At 42.4% G+C, this 21,860-nt stretch overlaps 1 protein-coding gene across 1 annotated transcript in view; it reads left to right on the top strand.

Moving 5' to 3' along the window:
* Window positions 1–2,250: 2,250 nt before the first annotated feature.
* Window positions 2,251–21,860, top strand: part of BICC1 (BicC family RNA binding protein 1) — a 110,357-nt gene continuing 90,747 nt past the window's right edge. Inside the window, exon 1 of the mRNA XM_059821214.1 lies at window positions 2,251–2,452. Coding sequence (XP_059677197.1) covers window positions 2,251–2,452 — 202 coding nt within the window. The remainder of the gene's footprint in view (window positions 2,453–21,860) is intronic.

Below are 21,860 nucleotides of genomic sequence, written 5' to 3'. Positions count from 1 at the left end.
AACACTCATAACTTCTGAACATTCGGATTGTGTAACTCACTGGTCCTGGCATCTAGAAGACAGATAGCTCCAGCTGGTGCTGATCTGGGGTGAGGCGGCAGCAGACTTTGCTGAATTTCATGTTGTTTTGATATGGACAATGTTCACTTTCCCATCTGCAAAAAAAAAAAAGGTGGTTGGTAACTGTAAACTTCTGAACTGGGAAGAAAAAGACTTTCAGCCTTTCCTCAGACTGCCCTGCACACCAGAAGTATTATCATGCTACAAGTAAACTATTGAGGACAATGGAGATTGCGCTGTTTTCATGACCTATATTCATATATTGCTCTATTGTTTTTGACTTTAGCTGTTTTATTTTCCATGGTCATAAGAAATATTAGAGGACCTTGTGAGCAGTATGTTGCCTGCAAGCCACTGGCTAGCATCCACAGAGACCACCAAGAGAATTAAATAGTACAGTTGAATACTAGATGTTTCCACTAGGAGTGCCTCCCTCCATGCACATAATGTTCAGCAGAAATGAAACCATGGGTGTTGTAGAATTCACACTGTCATGGCACTAAGTGGGAAATGCGTAAAGACTCAGTAAGCCAAAACCTAAACCTCTGTAAACTGGACACAATGCAGTTCCCATCTACCTGGAGTATCAGTGCAGCTCCTCACAAATTTTAACATGGTCCTTCAAGATGATGGTAACTATGAGGTGAGTGACCATCACCTAAGTCAGCTGTAATTTTTGTATTGCTTTCCAGAGTGCATACAGCAACCTGGTTTGGCCATCATAAATACGCAGATGCTGCAGTACTGGAGAAGACAGACGACAGGCGTCTGCAGTACTGCAGGTGAGGTGTGATGCTCTCAGGGTGGGATACCTGGTGGGATTCCAGACAGGGCGCTGCCGCTGCGTTTTGTAGCAGAATGCTTTTTCACCAGAAAACAGTGATTCATCGAAAGAGTGTTGGAATGCGTGATGTGCAGCGTAACCTTTTTGTCAGAAAGGATTTCTCAAATTCAGGAGAAACGAGCTGGCTGGCACCGGAGAGGCCCAAAGAGGGAGGGGTGTGCATGCCTCACCCTCACCTACCTGGTTTGGGCAGCCAAACTTTGGGCAGCAGTCGGCCTCCCGGGCAGTGTGTCCGGCTGCAGAACAGAGGAACGGCACCACTGCAACCGGACCAGCGTGACTGCTGCTGCCGACGCTTCCTCTACACTTCTGCATGCTTTTGGGCTTAAACTGTTTGTAAAGTGATATGCCCTGTGCCATGGTAAAATCTAGCGCTGGGATGCTGGGTGCGGATTAACACAATTGCGCCTCGACGGTGAGGGATGTGTAACCTGGTTTCTTGCGATGCAGCGCAGCAGCGCAGGGCACTTCGCCTTTCAGAGGCTTCGTACAGAAAAACCGCCGAGCTGTAAGCCAGGGCCCTCACCGCCGTGAGGAGATTTGTCAGCCGCGCCAAGCGAACGGCGCTTCCAGGACATGCCGGCAAAAACTTTGGCATGCCCGTTTCTCCTGCACACACAGGCACCTTTCGGGGAGATCGTTTTTGGGCGGGGGTGTTATTTAGGTCCCGTTTTCCAGGGCCGCCACCCCGCCCGCCGTGTGTTTCACCCGCTACCGCAAGCGCTGCCGACCCTCCCTCAGGCGGCGGAGGCGGGACGGCTGAGGGGGCCGCCAGCAGCCCGGCACCCCCGGCTCCGCTCCGCCCCGGGGCACCGCTCACCTCACGGCGGGGCCTGTCCCGAGCGAGGGGCGCCCTCCGGGAGAGGCAGGGCGCCGGGGGCGCCCCTGCAGCCCCGCTGACAGGGACCCCGGCCCGGGCCGGCCCTGAGGCGGAGGCGGTGCCGTTCGGGGCGGCATCTCCCCTCCCCTTCCCCTCCCCTCCCCTCCCTCCTCCCGCCGCGCCGCGCCGCGCCGCGCCGCTGCCCCCTCCTCCCGGGCCGCGGCCGGGGATATCCCCGGCCCCTCCCCGGCGGGCCGGCGGCGGCCCAATGGAGGCGGAGATGCTGTGCGGGCTGCGGGCGGGCTGGGGGCGCCGCCGAGCCGCGGACGCCGCCGCCGGCCCGGGGACGCGCACACTCGGCAGGGAGCCGGAGGCAGAGGCGGGCGCAGGCGGCGGCGCCGGGGCCGGGACTCTGGCAGGCGGCGGCTGGGATGAGCCGGGGGGGCGGCTGTGGGGGCAGATAGCGTCCCGCGGGGAGGCGGCCGAGTGGGGCTCGGAGCGGCGGCGGGGTCCGCCCGGCAGCGCCATGGCGGCTCAGTGCGACCCGCTGAGCGGGTACCTGCAGCAGCCGCTCTCCGACCCGGGCTCCAACAGCGAGCGCAGCACCGATTCGCCCGTGCCCGGCTCCGAGGAGGACTCGGCCGGCCCGCCGCGGCCCCTGCACAGCCCCGAGTGGGGCGAGGAGCGATTCCGGGTGGACAGGAAGAAACTGGAGGCCATGCTCCAAGGTGAGGGCGGGGAGAGGCGGCGGCGGTCCCCGGGGGGCGCGGGGCGGTGGCGGCCCCGGAGGGGAGGGGGCCGTGTCCCCGGCCCGGCGCGCCGTGCCCTGCCTTCCCCTTCCCGGCCGGGCCGGGGACCCTCCTGTCAGCCCCTCCGGCGCGGCAGAGGGCCGGGCGCTGGCCGGCCGGGCGCTGGCCGCGGCCCTGGGGCGGCGGGAGCCCCGCCGGCCGGTGCCGGGCTCCCGGGCGCCGTCGTGGCCTCCCCGGAGGGGGACTGCGCGGGGCGGGGGGGAGGAGGCGCCGTGTTTCTTCCCCCCCTCCCGCCCGCGGAGCCGAGCGTCATGGCCCGGGCGGCGGGTGACGGGGGCACCCCCGGGTCGTCAGATGTCGCTTGGGGCCGGGCCGGCCCCGGCGGCGCGGGTGGCGCCGCTGCCCAGCCCCGCCGGGGCTCGTCCCGCAGCGGCAGCCGGCGCGGCTGCGAGGCTGCCGCTTTGAAGGTCGAGGTCTCTCAGAAATCCCTCTTTAAAAACGCGATACCCCCGCTCTGGCAGGGTGGTTCAGGCTCTCGGCTTTCGAGGAACAGCCGAGGCCACCTCGGAGCGGGAAGGGAGCCTCTGAAGCCGGGCGTCCCGGCCGGGGGAGCGGGGACGGCTCGGGGAGAGCTGACAGCGGCAGCCGCTGCCTTAGGACTTGCTCTGCCGTTGGCTCTGCTTTTTTTTACTTTTTTTTTTCTTCCTTGAGACTACATATTTTGTCCCAGTATGTTTTGAATTATCTAACTCTCAGTGGAAGTTACGTAGGCAGTTCTTGACAAAATAGCATAAGAGTAGCAATTGCTGGTTTTGTTGCTAAAGAGCAGATAAATAGATTTAAAGCGGTTGAGGATGTTGCTGAGTGGCGTGATCCCCCTGGGATGTTCCCTGCTGTCTGCTCTGAAGAGCCCATGAGAACGGAGGTGAGTTTCAGGTCTTACATTGTCAAATCTTAGGGCATGTTTGGATCAACAAGGAAAGATGATGATAGTTTCGGGAAGCATACTCTTTCCTCTGGGGCTACTGTTTTGTAAACATTTAGCGTTACACTTAACATGGTAACTCAAGTATTTATGTACATTTTCAAAACAAATAAATCCCTGACAAATATCTCGCTGTTGTTCATGTGGCGTGTCACATGGAAGGCATTTCATTCACTTGCTGGAACCATAGGTACTCGCTCCCTGACCATTCCCTGTCAGAGAACCTGCCTCCTCCAGTGATGGGAGGCTGCAGGAGCTAGCAGAGGAACAGGAGCGGGTGAGTTGGGTTGGCCACTGAAGAGCTGTGGTTTGACTTGGTGACTACAATGATTGGAATTTCTTTAATTGAGATTCTCTCTCCTGGGGGCGAGTTAATCTTTAATCAGTTAATATTTTAGTGCTAGCGGAAAAATCTTATTATGTAATGCAGTAAAGAGGAAGGAATTCGGAGAAACAGAAGTTTCAAAATCAGCAACAACTATTTATAAAGATGTGCTCATCAAAAGCGTCTTACAACCAAAAACACGTGGGTATTGAAAAGAAAAAGTATTTCTGTGTATGAAGTGGTAGGAAAAAGAGTCAAAAGTTACAAAGTGCTTTAAGAAGATTGCAGGTTGCCTTAATATTTTCCTCTAGTAGCAAAATAAATTTCCATTATCTCATCCCACACGCAGTCCTTCCTTCTACTGCCTGAGGTAGCAAGCATGCAAAGGTAAACAAAGCTTCTAAGCAGAATCCAAATACTCTATAGGTTGTGTCATACAGTAGTAGCAAGTGTCAAAATGTGAGATTTTTTTGTTTGCTCCTTTTTAAAATTTTTTTTTCTCGTCCTAGTAAAAGTGTAGTAAAAAGTGTATGGTTGATAGAGTACAGTGAGTAAGTGCAAACAGAATGCTGCCTGCTTTTTGATAAGAGGTTGCTGTATGTCCGGTCTAGAATACATATGCTTCAGGTGATGGTTTGAGGAGTTTTTGCATCAGATAGTTATCCTTTTTTGTAAAGAAAAGCACGTGTTGGAGCCGGTAATAAGTGATGTTGTGTGAAAACCTAAACTTTCTGGCTTATTGGTAATGAAAACCTGCTTATTGGGAAGTGTGAGGCAAACATAATAGTTCTTTCTGTCAGAAAACTGCAAACTGTTTGTTAAACATTACTGCTTTCATTCAGTTTCCTCTTTGTGCTTTACAAGTTTTTCTCACTGTTGACTTCCTACAAGATAGGTTTTACTTATCCTTTTCTTATAGGAGAATACCTCAAGCACTGAGCACCTCTGCCAGGGTGTCACAAAGAGCATCATGAAGCCAGATCTATAACTGGTATCCAGCAATTTAATTACACTACTGATTACAAGCCAAAGTTGATTTGATTTTTTTTTTTTAAACCTCTTTCCCCCCTCCTTTTTTTTTTGTGGCCGTCTTTTGGGAGTAGAAACTTTGACTCCCCCTAGTAGAAAAGCAACAATGGAAAAGAAGCAGTGTGCCATCTCCAGAAACTAACTTTTGTTAGACATTTCATAGGGTCATGTTTCCTATGGTTTCTAATACCAGATCCTTCACTGAAAGTTCTTAAAATATGCAGAAATGGCATCATGAAAGGGAAGCATCTCTGTACTCTAAGTGGTGATGAGCAGATTTCTGATTTCCAAAAGTTATTCGATTTTTTGCCTTTTTTTTTTAATTTGAGCTGGTGTAAATACAGCTTCTTGTTCGTATTACATGCTTAAAGGCTCTTTTGCTTTTACCAGCTGCTAGAGAGCATGTTTACACTTGTGAAAGTTACTTTTTAAATTATTTAAAGACTTACTATTTCTTCTAGTGTTCACCATAGCTTTCTTACATTATGGGAAAGTGAGAATACGTCGTCTTTAGTTCAGTTATCTTTAAAGCCAAGTTTGAAACAGCATCTGTTAAAGAAACCTGTCAGGAAATGTTCTCATTCTTGCTCGGGGATCCCTTATTTTTTTGCTAGTCAACATCTGTTGTTTACTACACTAATGATGAAATGTAAAAAAACAACTAGGATAAGCAAGAATATGAAGAAGCTCAGTGTTCGGCTTTGTGCTTCTGTTACATTCTGTGATTGCATTGCTGAATTTTAGATGTGTTTCTGCCATGGTTATTTTCATCTTTCCTGCACTTGATATGTTGTGGGTAGTTTCTTGAGGGACAATGCTGACTTGAGTGAGACTCACCTGGGCATAGTAGACTGTATAGCTCATGGCGGGGGGACTGGTGTACCTTACCATCAGATATAGAGTCCACAACTGGAGTAAGTGCTGCAGGAAGACACTGGGTAGTTCCCTTTCCAAAAAAGAGTTGATGTGGCTAGTTTGCTACCAGTTGTATCTGAAGCAGAAACCAAATCTGAATTGAGGTGTCAGAAAATCTTGATAGATTTGAGGGTGCTTCTGGTACTTTTTTTTTCCACTTTGAAATAATTGTTTTAGTATTTTTGGTGTTCCAAAGTTTGCTTCTGAATAGCCTTAAGATAAAAATGTTAAATGAAAGGTAGAGGGAGCTTCTCCAAGAGCTTTGCTTTTTCTGTTTGGAATATGAGAAAATCCAAAAGCTGTGGTAAAAACCATGAACATAAGAATAATTTTTTTCTTGTTGTGTCCAACTACATTGTATGACTGTTTTACTACTTGCTTATAGATGACTGGAATAATGTTCCATAAACAAATCTCAGTCTATACAGTGGGGTGGTAAGCTGTGTTATGATGCATGTCTTCATCAGAGTTTGTTGATGAACAGATCTCTTCAGAATAAACTTTTTCTTCCAGGAAGCAAATTTGAGTAAAACAGATTAGGTATTCTTTTCAGCAGCGACAGAAGCTGATACTTCATAGTAGCCCTACTAATTATAGCTGCTCTGCACTAAATGCTGGTGAATGCTCAGGTGACTTAATACTGTGGAATGATTTACTTAGTGTGTGTTTGAGTGCCTGTTACCATAGCAGCTGAGTATTATTACAAAAATGCAAAACACTAGACTCAGAAAAGCTGTCCGAAAAGTATAATCTAACAGCTGATGTCGCAGCAATCAATAGACTTAGACAAGTTGGCCATAAACCTCAAATAAACAAAGCAAACCAACCAAATAAAAAAAAAAGCAATACCCTTTTCTCTTGCATGATGCGTCTTATCCTTGGCTACAAAGTGTTATGCCAGTCTTGCGTTTCAAATAATCCTTTTTCAATATCATGTTCTTTAACAGACATTGGGGGTTTTGATGGGATGTATGCACAGCACGTGCTTAAATACTTTGTTACTTTAGAGTGTACTATCACACAACAGTACTTGGGTAAAAAACCAAATCGACACTGTTTTTTAGTAAGAGTCTAACTCTAGCAGTGGCGTGCGTGGCATATTATATATGGCTCTTTCGTTAAAAAAACAACGGTGTGCCTGTTAGAAGTTTGTTTTTCTCTGTTCTGGTTTGGTTTTTTACGCATCATCTTTCAGTTTGAGGACTCCTTGGGGTAATCTTAATTATGGGATCTGAAACTCTATACGTGGTGTGTTTTTTTGTTTGTTTGTTGTTTTTTTCTTATGAGATAATTCAGCATTTACTTGAGTATTGATAAACAAACACATGAAGAAAAGCACAGACCTACATACTCGGGAAACTCTGAAGAGTACTCTGCACCACAAGCACCCTATTTGCTGTTGAGCTCATCTTACAGATCAGGTTGTGTTGATACCGAGTGGGAATCTTGGAAAATAGCAGTGCCTTGTGCTAGTTTAGTACTGACTGTCATTAGTGCCTTCATATGTTAACTGAAGTAGGTCAGAATTCTAGGAATCATGTCAATCTTAATTTATGTAATGTAGACCTGATTTCTAAAAATAATAAAGGATCATTGATTATTTTTCAGACAGTAAGGCTAAAAGTACTGTAACTCAAATTTAGTATGAACAGTCAGTACAAGCAGCTCATCTGAGTTCCTTTGCATAGCTCTCTCTCCTGCCATCACAGCACTGGGTGAGCACTCCCCCATCCTGCTCCCTCAGTTTTGGTGCTCTTTGCCTGTCATGGGGAGTTAGAAAAATGCTCAATTAGTAATTTTGCCCTACTTTTCTTAGAGGGAAGTGACGTAAATAGATAACTTCTTTGCACAACTTAACCTAGGTGAAACTTATTTACTGTAAATCTACTGAAAAGGAATTGTTAATTCCTTTGCCTAAAGGTCACCCTTGAAGCTGTTGCCCAATCCTAAGACTGTACTTATGCAATGCCTAGTTCTGATGCTTGGATGATAACCAATTTATTTTGTTTGCTGATCCACCAGGTGAAACTTGCTGTATTTAAACAAGTATATTTTCCCTACTTAATGCATAACTATAAGAAAAGTATTAAAAGTACACTTTCCCACAGACTTCTCTACTAGTTTGTTTCAACTACAGGGAATGATAAATTGATAAGTGTGACAAGCAAAGTTTGGAGGGGCAGGGGGGAAGAAAAAGACCTGTATTTGTGCGAAAGAAGATGGAGATGTTCTAGGAAACCTGGGCGTCTGCTGAGACTTTGCTACAAACAATAGTTTTATTAGAGGCTAGACCCTGAAGACACAAATTAATGGGTTTAGAGCAAGTTAGCTGCTTAATAGGCAACTGTATCTTAAATAGAATGATCCTGACTGTGATGGTTTCTGTGTGGGGATGGCAAGCTCCATGTTAAATTTATGTTGGGTTTTTATGTTGAAATGGCTAAGCAGGAATTACTACTTCTCTTCTGGATTTGTGTGTGTGTGATGGTGGCAGAAATCTGTATAATAAAACTAAATGTGCTGTCATCTTTCAAATAATTAGTGTACCTTGCTTGCAACTGAAGTTAAAAATACTCAGAGTGCAGTTGATTTCATATTCCTGTTTAAAGTTCCCTGTGTCCATGTTGGAGCTTTAAGAGATGGGAACTGGGTCTTTTCTTTGACCAGGTTCTTACTGAAATATCTTGTCAAGCTATTTTAGTAGGTCCTAAAGACAGTTTCTTTTCCTAGAGGAAGAAAATGTTTTTTCTACTAAATTGTGAGATTTCTGTTGGTGGGTTTTTTGGTTTTTTTTGTTCCTTGCAATGTATCAGCATAACCTGGACAAGGACATAGTTGTGGGGAAACTGGAACCTTTCTAATAGCATTTACATTTGGTGTTTAACTTGCATGTAGCAGGAAAAAAAACTCAAGTTCCTTGTCAGGCTTTCAAATCCCTAAAGTGCTGAATAGTCTATTTCTACAAAAATAAATATATGAAATGAATTTGTGTGACTTGTAGTTTAAAAATGTTCTTGCATTCCATTGTTAACAATTGTAATAATACCACTTTCTCAAGTTTCAGTGTTTTTTAAGTAGTACAACGGACTATCATGGTTTGGCATGAACTGCTAAGTTAAGTATTGCTGGCTTGCACATTCCTCTTGGTTATATTGTAATCTTTACCTCCATTGGAAAATATGTCCTATTTTGAGTACTTATTTCACGCTCTTGGCTTTACGCCTGTCAAACAATGAAACATGCTAGTTTTCTTTAATTTCAGACCTCTGTTGAAGAACTAATAGCTTTTTTAATTTAATTTTTTTACAGTAATATCCCTTACTGTGAAGGCTCAGTAGTGACTTTCATGAACTTTGAGCGTAAAAACTAATATGACGACACATGAGTTGGAGTTCAGCTTATTAATTATGTGTGCTTTTTGTAGATGAAGGAATGAGTACTTGATTTAAGGATTTCTTCTTTAAGATGCTACCTGTTAGTCAGTGATAGTTTTTAAAATAATTTTGACTTAAGCAACTAAAAACATTCCTTGAACTTATCTGCAACTTTTGTTCAGTTTCTATTTTTGTTTATAACTATTTTTTGTTTATAACTAGGCTTTCTTGTCTCTGGTTCAGATCTGGTTCAGTGTGACTGTATTGCATGGGGCAATGTAACTCTTCATGTTTCGGTGACTTTTGTAGCTGATTTATGTAAAGATGTCTACAGTGATATCCTCTTTACTGGAATAGGAATACATAATTTTCAGAAAAATTGTTTCCTGTTAGAGGTTCATTGATGTTGTGAGGGAATGCTCATGAGTGATAGCAACCTTCTGCCAGGTCACTGTATGTGTGGAGCTATTGGAGTAACTGTAATCCTCATAGAAAACGCAGGGCTGTATCCTTTTTGCTGTTACCTGTCTAGCTAACAGAGTCTAAGGAATCTGGGTATTCAATAAGTTCTCTAATCTATAGGTAAAAGTGTAGTTTTTGGATACTGAGGGGGAAAAAACTCTTGATGTTCATGCAAGAAGAGATGGGTGTGATGGATAGGAGGTTGAAAACAAATACAGAACAGAGATAACGCTTCGTGTCTGAATGAGTAAGTCACTTGCCTAGTAGTATAACTATGTTTTAATTTTTCTGCTGCAAACCAGATTTCATGAAGAGAGGTTGACGGGCATGTAGCAACATTGGTTTGTCCTAGTCATTATCCTGGCTGTGTAGCTCTAGTGTAATAGAAACCAGGGCACAGAAATCCGGAAGGCACGCAATAGGCATGTGCCTGCAGGACAGTTACAGGAGAAGCTCTCATAATTTTTCTGGGAAATCCACGAGTGGGTACCTCCCTAAAGTGCCTGATGCTAATGCAGGCGGCATGAATATCAGACAGGTGGAACTGGAGGTCTGCATGCAGTCGCAGGGCTATCATCTTGCTGAAGTTGGAGAGGTGTGGTGGGATAGCTTTTGGGACTGGAGTCCTTCAATGACTGGATACAGACTCTTTAGGATGGACAGGCTGGGATGCTGAGGAGGAGGTATCGCCCTTTTATGTGAGAGACTGGTGGGGTTGCATGGAGCTCTGCCTTGGAGCAGACAGTAAGCCAGTTGAGACTGCATGAGTCAGTATTATTGGGTAGACCAATCTGGGTGGTGTTAGGGGTGTCTGCTACAGACCGTCTGATTAGGAAGAAGCAGCAAATGAGGCCTTCTTCAAACAACTGGAAGAAGTGTAATTTTTGCAAGCCTCGGACCCCATGGAGAACTTTAACCACCCTGCACTCTGCTGGAGGAACAGCACAGCAAGGCACAAGCAATGTAGGAGGCTTCTGGGGTGCGTTCATGACAACTTCCAAACATAGGTGATCAAGTTGGTGGCAACAGGAGGTGCTCTGATGGACTTTGTACTTGCAAGCAAGGAAAACCTGGTCAGGGATTTGAAGGGCAGTCATTCAGAGGGACGTCAACAGGCTGGGAAAATGGGCCAACAGGAATGTCGTGGAGTTCAACAAAAGGAAACGTGAAGTTCTGCACCAGGGGAGGAACTACCCCATATACCATCACAGGTTTGGGCCTGACAGGCTGGAGAGCAGTGTCCCAGAAAAGGACCTGGGGGTCCTGATGGACAATCTGATCATGAGCAAGCCCACGGTGTGGTGTTGTGACAAAGAAGCCCAACAGCATTCTGAGCTGCATGAGAGAGAGTTGCCAGCAGGTTGAGGGTGGTGATCCTTGCTTGCTACTCAGCCCTGGTGAGACACATCAGGAGTGCTGTGTCCAGACCCGGTTTCCCTAGTACAAGAGAGACGTGGGCATACTGGAACAAGTCCAGCAAAGGGCCACAAAACTACTGAGGGACTGGAGCATCTGACATAGGAGGAGAGTCTGAGACATCTGGGACTGTTTAGCTTTAATCTTGAGAAGAGAAGGCATAGGGAAGACCTTATTAATTTTGTGTATGTGTGTCAGGGGGTATAAGCAGATGGAGCCAGACTCTTGTCAGTGGTGCCTAATGACAGGACAAGAGGCAAAATTTCATTTTATGACTTTTCTCCTTTTTCTGAAAAGGAAACAATCCATAAAATCTGGAGACTTGTCAGTTTTGCAGTGTTCAGTGCTGAAGTGAGATCACTAATGTCTCTTGGAGAGTGAAGGAATCAAAGGATTCTTGACTGCAGAGCTTAACATTAATTTTACATTTTCAGTTGTTGAGTTAAAATACTGACTGTTAAATACTGAGTTAAAATATTGGACTGTAATATTAGAGCATAATATTTATTAATGTTACGTACTGAATAAGACTATAAATACACATTTTTAGGTCAATGCTTGATTAGATACAGTATTAAAAATGGCACTTTGTGGCCTGAACTGTACTCCAGAGTTGATAAAAGGCAGTGAGAAACATCTGCTGGGGAAAAATGGATCTGTACATCCCACCTTTAAAAGTCCTGGTAGGATTTAGATTTTTTTTTAAACTTCAGATTTCTTATGCCTGATTACCGATGCTATTTAGTGTCACGTTAGGGAAACTTAAAATACTGATGGCGCAGTCAAAAGTTATTTAGGTTGCCTTTGCATTTTTAAGTTGTGGTTCTCTCGAACAGGTAGAAAATCACTAATACTTTTGAAATTTTTATTCTTGTTCTATTTGTTTATTGTGGCTAACGCTGTTTTTTAGACACCACTTTATAATTTACGGTGACTTCTAAATATAAGCTAATTATCGTCTTGCAAGTCAGTGTTTACTGTTTTATAGTGTTTCCCAAACCAATAGATGTGTATGATGCTCTTTTGCAGGCTGGTTGCTGACTACTGGCCTCTGCCTGGGAACTGTTGTTTTACAATGAACAGTGAAGATCAAAATGTTGGGGCAGCTGACCTCTTCTTCCTTACACCTACTTTTTATTTTTATTTTGACCCTTGTATCATCTTTTGTGCCAAGGCTGTATCCTGTCCTATTTCCTTAAAAATTTATATCTTGGAAAAAAAAAAGAAATATTTTGGATAGTCTGTGTTAGGTGTTGATGTAGCCAGGGCTTTAAATAAGCGGAACTGAGAACAAGTGGCAATGCCCAGCACATTTCACGTTTCATTTGTTTGCACCAACCTGAATGATGCAGTCACGGGTTCGGTATGTGAGATGACGTGTGGTGACCCCGCGGTGTGGCTGGCAGCAGCGTGCGCACACACGGTGGTTGAGTACATACCCTAGGTCTGTTGGGTGCAAGGGCTGGGTCTGGCTACTGCGGGCTCAGCCGCAGCCCGTGCCAGGGGATGGTGCTGGTCCCCAAGTCCCCACGGGCCCTGGGAAGATGGCAACTGGGGCAGGCGGCTGCTGGCAGGGCAGGTCTCCGTAGGCACCTTCTTTTAGCCTGTTCTTGTCCATGCGAGGGGTGCAGGGGTGCTCTGTTTGGCTGCAGATTGTAGTCTTGCCAGGGGTGCTCTGGCCCCTGGGAGTGTGACCAGAGGGTCCCTGGTGGGAAGGGGTCTTGCAGCCTGGCTGGGTGAATTGAGACCTAAGTCTCCTGTGGCAACGCATTCAGCACTGCTGCGTTGCTGCCTTCAAACAGATTTTAAAATCATCATCAGACAAGGATATAACTATCTCTAGTTAGACTGTGTGTGCTTCTTAACTGCTTGAGCTTAAACTGAGGCACCAGGGTTCACTTACGGAAACTGGATAAACTAACTAGAGGTTCAGTGGCCAAGTAGTGGGAGCTGGCTGCGGGCTGGAGTGGCCTTGCTGGTTCAAGCGGTGTAGTTCGTAGACTCCATGCTATGGCTTACACTACGGTCTGCTGAGCTGTACGTCCTTACTGATGGCACGTTAGCAAGCTGTGAAAACAGGACTTCGTAATGCAGCTTAGATTGGAGCACAGTCGTGTTATCTCTATTGCTTGGATTCTGTTGTGTAAACCACAGAAAAACTCGTTGCTCAATGTACCCTTCCTGGAAGTCTTTTCCTTGCACATGTGAGTGAGAATAAACAGGAGATAACTTGTTCTTTTGTTTTCTTTTCTTTCAAGGGTGAAGGGTTTTTAAAAAATGTTTATAAATGTATCACTTGTGATGAGAAAGACAGACAATAATAGACATTGCATTTAAAAGGCATGAGATTTCCAGTCATTCTGACTACCTCCTGAATGGCCAGCTGCCAGCAGCTGTGTCTTTCGAATTTGGCATCTTGAGATCAACAGTTTTGTAAATGCTGTGGAATAAAGCTACTATTTTTAATGCTTGATTATTTTTTTTAAGTTGCCCAAGTTGATATCCCCTAGAACTTTAAAGATCAGGTTTTGACCCATTTTATTAGAGGCCAGGGGCTATTGGAGCACACTGTGGTCACTTGAGGAGCTCACTTGCCAGGACACATGCAGTCTGTGATCAGCTGAAGATTTTTTGAAGATGTAGTTAGCAGCTGCTAAGTGATATGTGTGTATGTAGTTCAATGTTTTGCTGTATGCCATCTCTAGAGAGGTACAAAATGTTACTGGACTAGGAGCCATATCCTCCATTGATCTGCCTTGAGACCTCAATTAAATTGCTTTTCTTTCCCATCTGATTTGACTATTGAGCCTTTTCCCAGAGGTAGGAAACTGGTCAGTGTGGTGCCAGCCGCAACACAGACTCAAATTCCCTGTTCCCATGCAATTCCAGTACTAGTCTGGTGTGTAAAGGTTGCAATAAACCTTGTGAAAAATACTCCTTATGTAGAAAACTTGATAAACTTGTATGGAGAAGCTTTCTCTCAAATATTATTTTAAGAAAATAGCGACTCCCCATTCCTCTTTGCCTTTTTGCCTGTTGGGAACACGTGTAGATGCAAGTGAAGCATGAGCCATCCATTTTCCATTTGCTCAAGTTCTGTGCAGGCCAGGCCTGGGAGGCTTTGCGGAATCTTGGTTCCATTTTCTGCTAAAACTTTGTGATATGGATCAGGTCTGTAAGAATTGTTTTTGAGGAAAAATAAGCAGTAATCTTTGTGATTATATGGTTATTGTGAGGCTTCCAGTATGTGGATGCTGAAGAATTTCTTTGTAGCATTGTGGCTTTTATAGGTACTTTTTTCTCCCCCCTGTCCCACAGAAAGGTTTTTCTGATTTTTTTTTTTTTTTCCTGTGGGTCTGCCCAACATTTTATTTAAGAAGCTATGGGATGGTAATTTTTTTTAGGTCTTTCAGTCTTTCTCTAAAGCTTTTTAACTCACGAAGGTAACTTCTTTTAAGAGTTACAATGCCACAGGATGTTCTTGCTCTAGATGCTAGAATATTACAGAGCTTTTGAAAGCAAAAATTAAAATGAAAATGATTGGCAAGGAAAGAAAAGAAAGGAAACTTCATTCTAGATAATTCAAGTTAAATAAGTATATAATTTGAATATGGGTATAAAGAAAAGATTGGGCTGTGTTATTTCTCATTTAGTACAAAGTATCTGTAAAAGCTAGATTCATTGCCCATACTACCAAGGAGGTGACTAGCAGAATAAAACCAAAATGCCATTCTGCTGCTTGTGGAACAGATCACATCATGGGCTTAGTCTGATTAAACTTCATTCTTGGATAGGAATTATGCTATATTTCCATGTGAGGAAAACTCGCAGCATTTCTGTAATGAAGTTCAGCTAAATGGTTTATAGTGTAACACACCTGAAAATCAGCATTAAGCCAAGTAAATCTGGTCTGAAATAAACAATGTTGATAGATAGTTGGAGGTAGAAATTGGCAATATTAATGATTTATCCTATTTTAAAAAAAGTGCCATTTCAGTCCTTTTAAACATACATGATATGCATATGTGATTTTTTTCTTTATGTAATATGCACATACACAGTCTGTTTTATGATCTACCTATGCTACTAGTATCTTGGTACATAAAGCTTTAAAATTTTTAATTGTAATGTACTCTAAAGTTTCATGGTGATGTTACCAGATATTCCAGAGTTTTAAATATATTTCCACTATGTTCTTTTTTGTTTATAAAATATTTTTTAATTTTACTTACAGGTGATGGTACTTTTTTCCCCATTTTAAGCAAGTCTGGTTTGGGGAATCCGTATTGCCACTCTGAATTAGTGGTTTAAGCTAACCTTTAAATTTGCCTTTTTCCCTATTGACAATAACTTTGTGTGAATGGAGGGCTTTGATTATATCTATTTTTATTGGCTCCGTTCTGTTCAGACTGTGCCTGCAATAAATTTATGGCAGTTGAATATATGAGGTTGGTAACTTAAGACTAAGCATCTTGAGAAAAGTAAAAAATGAAATCCATAATTCCAAAATAAATGTTAAGTCAATTAACTGATGCAGTGAAGCATTTTTGTTATGGAAAGCTTTAGCAGATTGATGTCTCCTGAAGATACTCCCCATGACCTTTATGGTGAGATAATTGAATTGCTGGAGGGAATATAAACTGGGATTCAGTGAATTGTTTGCAGTGTAATTAAACCAGAAGCTATGTTGTAAGGTAGTTCCTGTGCAGAACGTTACACTGTGCTACAAAAGCCATGATGAATGCAAGGTTAATCACGTGATTAAAAAAAAAAATTCTGTGTTTACTCTGTGTGTGTATATACATAAATTTGAATAAAATATGTATATGTATTTGTGTGTAATTCAAATGAAGGATACATATACATGTTGTCCTTACTGTGACATGGAAATACTTCGTTTTGTCGTGAACTACTTCAAAGAATATAAGACGGTCTCACTTGTTCTGAATATGTAAGTGCATCCGTGGGTGAAAAGTGCTGTAGAATGGTGAAATATTAAATTATCTTAAATGGTCTTTGTTTATATGCAGTTAGAGCAGCTAAACTAGCATTGATTTAAAGAGTCTGGATATGGAATACATTTTTAAATATTGTTTTATGTAGTGGAAAAGAATCTTGGTACTTTTTTTTAGTAAAACAAACAGAAGTGCAGTTTTTCCTTAGTAAGTTTACTTCTGGAGTGTGTGTAAAAGAGCAGATAAGAGAGAATCTGTTTCTAATCTATTCCATATGCAGAAGCAGTGAATGAATTTGATCAAATCTTTAGTCCTCTATAAGAAATTCCTTCCTGAAATACGAACATATCCTGCAGAATTTTCTTTTCTCCCTCTGTGTGGAAGACATTACCGTCATAAGAGTCCAGAATACATGGACTCTCAATATGTATGAAATGTTTTAATGCACCAAACAACTGAATATATAAGGATGTTTTCTGGGTTGCTTAGCAGCAGTCAGGTTTTCTACTTTAAGTGGCCTTCAGTGACATCTTTAGATTGTTCAGAGATTTGGCAGAAATAAAAAAGTCATTCTAGTCTTTGAAACATGAGGAATCATTTAAGCAGTGAAAAAAGTGGGGTCGACTTATTGTAAAGCTTTGTTCAAATATAAACATTTACAAAACTTTATATTCTGTGTTCTTTTAAGTGTTTCAGAGAAGTGAGTGCTGGAAGAGTATTCTGTTGGATGTTAAGTATAGTTTTAGGTGACTTACCACCTGAAAGATGCAAACTTTGATTACAGATCAATTGTATCTGGATTAACTTTTTCAATTGTTAAATCTAGTTGGAAGTATATTTTCTGTATATATATAGAGAGAGAGAGCTGAGTATTGTTTAGTGGTGTTTTGAGTTGAGATTATAATTCAAACCAACTAAAATGTAAAATATTAAATATACTTTTTTCCTTATGGGATATCAAATGCATATTTACAAGAATCTTTTAATTGGGTGGGTCTCCTGTTATCACTGCAGAGCTTGTGTTGGCACTGCCTTCCGCTCTGGCTTGAACAGCCAGCAGAGAGTTTGAGACTGGTTTTGAATACGTGTTAAAGGGTTACATGCTGTCAGCTTCCTGCTGCGGCTTCCTGCTGACTTAGGATGCTTTTGGTGTCTCTCTTCCCTGCTATCTTCTTTCTACATTGCACAAGTTAAAGGAGTGTTCATCCTCCCAACGGAGTAGTGGCTTGGGTCTAGCGGGAGCATGCTGCTGGACCGAGTAAGGCATGAGACAAGTGAGTGGCTGAGTTGAAGGAAAGATTTGGAAAGATTTACACACTGCCCCTGCAGGTTAGCCAGACCAGAGTTTTAGTAGAAGGGTGTAAAGGCCAAGTTTTTCAGACGGATAGGAAATATTTTTAAAGTGGGAAGTCTTGGGACCCGAGAGGCGAACGGAGATGTGACTAAGAGGATTATAAAAGTCCAGTAGCTCTGGACGCGCACAGGAAAGATCTCCCTGTACGTCGTGCAGCGGCCAGAAGTGCTGTTTGGAGAGGAGCTGCTCTCGGCACTTCTGTTCAGCTTCTCTTCCCCTTTCTCTCTGTTCATTCTGTTTTATGAGAGGAGAGGAGGAGAAACCACTCACCAGCTCTGTTCTGCCTTCTTCCAGCAGTGTGATGAATCGAGATCAATTGGAGCACATTCGGCATTTTAGCAGCTGGTACACAGACTTGGGGCTGTTGCTGCTTCATGTAAGCGAGAGCAGGCTAAGGGCAGGCACGGGGAGCTGAGAACCCGCAGGGGCTGGATGAACATTCAACTTTCTTCCCTCCTCTCCTAACCTGCCCTTTCAGAGGGAGAAGAGCTTTGGTGAATGCTTACATTGTAGTGTAGGCTTTGGTGTAAACGCTTTCCTACTTACCTATCCAGGCTTGCCTTTCCACGTGACGTGTGGAGTAGGGAGATCTAGTGCATATGTCAGAAGAGAGCTACTCCAGTTGATCAGATCTGCTTTACTGGAATGGAAGCAGTGGGAAGGCAGTTGGGAGCCGTATATTTTTAATTCGCAGTGGTAAACCAAATTCAGATGCTTCAGTGCATATTGACTTTCATATGAAAGATATGAACTGGAGGACCATGATGTAGAGCTGCTGGTTGTGCGTCAGTCATCTTTGGTTTGCATCATTCTACTCTAAAGAGTAAAGCAACAACCATAAAATACATTTTGTAATCTTCTAGATAATGCTGGAGATCTTAGGATTATAGCTTTGAGTACAGCTGAGTATTCACTTTGTAAGATATTGGTATTACGCTCTTTTACTGATCATCTATTAATATCTTGCAAATTATTTAAAAATAATCTAGAGAATATACTTTTTTTATGGTAGATCAATTTTACCTGGTAGTGTGGTGGTAATGGTAAACTTAGACAGAACTTCTTATTCTGAAACACTTTCAAGTCCTTAGTATTTAGCTACTCTCTTTAGTTCAGGTCCAGAAATGCAGAGGCAATTTATCTTTAAGTAGTTCATGAGTTACACTTTATTGAATTTGAAGGGATAGTATTCCAACGTTTTTGAGGAGAGAAAAAGAGATGAAGAGGCTTGTTTAGGAGGAAGATACCTTTTCAGGCAAGTAATTATGTAACTTTTAATTCAGGTTTTCTTAATGTGCTCTAATGACTCTAGTACTTTCTTCTGTAAATGGCAGTTACTGTCCCAGATGGACCGAAGGTCCAAACTACTATGTTACCAGCTTCTTTTCCTCAAATACAGACTGTTTTGTGACCCTCTGGCAGGAACTGATTACTTGCTGCAAAGTAGAGGTTGGCAGTTGAGTGAGCATCCACTCTGAATACATCAGGGATTGGTGCTTGAGCTAGCTCCCTGATGCTATTTCTCTAGCAAAATAAGAATAGTTTTCTTTTCTGGAGAAACCTCTCTAACCTGTGATCAAGTGGGCTCATGCAGGCACAGTTAGAGCTGGTAAACATTTCACTGTGACAGCTTAGGCAACAGAAGCCAATCTGTTTTTTTTCTAAAACAAAATGTTTCTTCTGACACATTAAATTTAGTGATTATTTTTCAGCAAGTTACGGAAAAGATTTGTATCAATTTCTGCAAATTGGTTTTGCCAAGGTTGTGGGTTCATAGTAGCCAAGCTGTCTCTTGAGTTCAGGGTAGCAACTTACAGAGCTGAAAAGTATTTTATGGTTAAAGCCAGTTGAGCTGTAACAGGAAACCTGAATTCAACCAAAATCAAAATAGAAGAAAAAAATGCAAACAGGAAATGTTGCTTTTTTTGGCAGTCTTAATAATAATGGCTTATGAACTCTAGAAATGGAGTAGACCATTCAAACTTTCACCTCTGTTAATTCTGGACTTTTTTTTTATTATGCACGATTGAGATTTGCAGAGACTTTCAGAATCTCATGAACTTTTTTGACTTTTATTCTGGCCATTGCAATGTTATTTCCTCTATGTCAAGACAACTTTGGGAGCTTTGCTGTGTCTATGGAAAAAGAATAATTTCTAAACTTACATGCTTGTCCTTGCAGAACAATCTACTAGTCTCCATACAACTTAATTAATCCTGATTATATGCACTGCCTCACTGTTTTTAGTAATGTGCCAAAAAAAGCAAACGATAGACAAATTCTGGTTTAAAGGGGCAGCTGAAATAGTTGAAGTAGCGCTAGTAAAAACAGCATGAAGGAAGAAGCTCAAAAGCATAATTTAAGTGATAAAGTCATTGTTTGCACAGTAGAAAGCACAGTACTCATATTTATCTCAAGAACAGGTGGTAGAAGAAATAATTTTTCTCAGATAATCAAACTGTCTGAAGTGTGAATATTAGAGCTGCATCTGATGTGTCATACTTGTGCTATTGCATGCAGTTGATAGTTACACTTCTGTAGTATCTTGAGCTCAAGATTAAGTACTTACTGATGATAAGTATTGTCTTTAGAATGTAGCCAAATAAAGTGTGTGTAATGTTTGTAAATTTTTTTGTTAGAATACCTGGATTTCAGTATTAGAAGATGGTATTCTGAATCTTGGGTTTGTGTTTTTGTGAGTATGTGGACTGAAGTTTTTTTCAACTATAAAAACAGACTTGATGGCACTTGGAGCCTCTGCTAACTGAGAAACTGGGAAAATTCCTACGGATTAATCGCAACTCTAGGAAGACCCAGTTAAATAAAGTCAATAGTAGGAGGCTTTGCTTGATACTTATCATGTGTGGGTAGGGCTGTGTTTGCCATGTTTCTGGAGCAGGCATAATGTAATTGTGTGCTGCTTATTCTAAGTGGACACTTGCACTTCAGGAAGGATTTTTCTGAACTTAAAATGCTCATTTTCTCTGGTGTCCATTGCATCTGCAGTGTGACAGCAGAGCTGAGCATCTGCTCTGCTGCTGGAGTTCTCGCTGCTGTGACTTGTCCTTATCCTTTCTCAATGCCTTTGTGATTTAAGATTACTGAATGAGGGCTCCTTTAAGATTGCAAGAGCTAGTTCTTATGCAAATACCTCATGTCTGGAAGTGGAAGTTTCCAGTATGCTACATTTGCAAAAAAGCTCTACTAGTATAACTTATAGTATTATTAACCTTCTTCCTCTTCAAGTGCAGTCTTCTGCAGCCTTGAGATCCTGTTTACTCTGCTTAAAGACTTATGAAACATGAACTTTCCAAACAATCAACAGAGGAACTAGAGCAGCAAGTCCTCAATTTTCCCTTTCTGCTTAGTTTTGAAGCTAATCCTTTTTAACTGTACGAAGAATGTACTTTTTCTGTTAGCTTCGTGCAGTGCAAGCCAGCTATAGTTCACATTGTGGAACATCTTGAAATCTATATTATTGTAATGGAAGAAGAATGCTAGGAATCTTTTGTGGACCATTTATTTTTTGCCGCAGAGCTTTCTGTGCCCTTGCTTTGGGATGGTGAAGAGCCAAGACTGTAATTGCTTGTTTAATTTTTCTGTTCCTTAATTGTAGGCATTTTCTGATGCAAGGGCTCCATGATCTATCCTCTCCTTCCTGTCTTAGGAAAAAAAAAAGTAGGGTTGGCAATTTTAGGTAAGATACATATCCTTAAATTTCCCATTTTCAGCTGGTGGCACATCCCTGCTTTTTGGTTTTTTACTCCTGGATGCCTTAGTGGCATTATTCAGCGTTACTCTAGGCTTTGCATAGTTCTTACAAACCTGTGAGAATACTGACCTGGCTTTCTCTGTCCTGAGTTGCTGCGTGTCTATAAGAAGGCTGAAATAGAGGCAAAGGGCTCAAGATCTTGAGAAGAACATGTAATTTTAAGAGTGGTCAGTGGAGGTTTTCTTTTTTTTCTTAATTTATAAGAGGAAGAAGCATTAGAGGGTAAAATTAACTTGCAGAACTTCCCAGGAGTGTAAATAAGACCCAATGTGTGAAAGACTTCTTTTGTGAGGGCTGGATAAAGCCTAGAGGAAGTAATGGAGGACTTAAAAATTTCAGATTTTTCTGTGATTGTGATACTTGCCTGTATGCATTGCAATTTGGTGTTGAAAAATCATGTGGCTTAAAACAGTCATCAGAAAGAAAGTGAGATTTGAGTTATAGCGTGTCAACCTTTTAGGTAAACTGTATACTTTTTAATGGGGTTTTTATATTCCTGCTAATCATTTTTTAACATTTTCTTGTATTACTCTCTTAATACAGACTTTGAAGAATGAACACCTAACGCAATTTTTTCAGTATTTATTATTGGATCTGATTCGGAACAAGCGCAAGGCATTGTCGCATTTTTTTAAAAATTTTTTTAAAATCAACTACTAACTGGTGTTTAGGGGAGACAGTAGCCAAATACGAGCACATAAGTGTTGACCAACCTATACTCCATGGTGGTGGTGGTAGTTGTTGTTTCTCACTGAAGTACAAAACTGAGATCCCCTGGGCTGTCAAGTGTCAAAGGTGCT

Source organism: Gavia stellata, chromosome 9, assembly GCF_030936135.1.
Source record: "Gavia stellata isolate bGavSte3 chromosome 9, bGavSte3.hap2, whole genome shotgun sequence".
In the NCBI taxonomy this organism is placed as follows: domain Eukaryota; kingdom Metazoa; phylum Chordata; class Aves; order Gaviiformes; family Gaviidae; genus Gavia; species Gavia stellata.
Note: the sequence above shows the minus strand (reverse complement) of the source record. Positions and strands in the feature narration are given on the sequence as shown.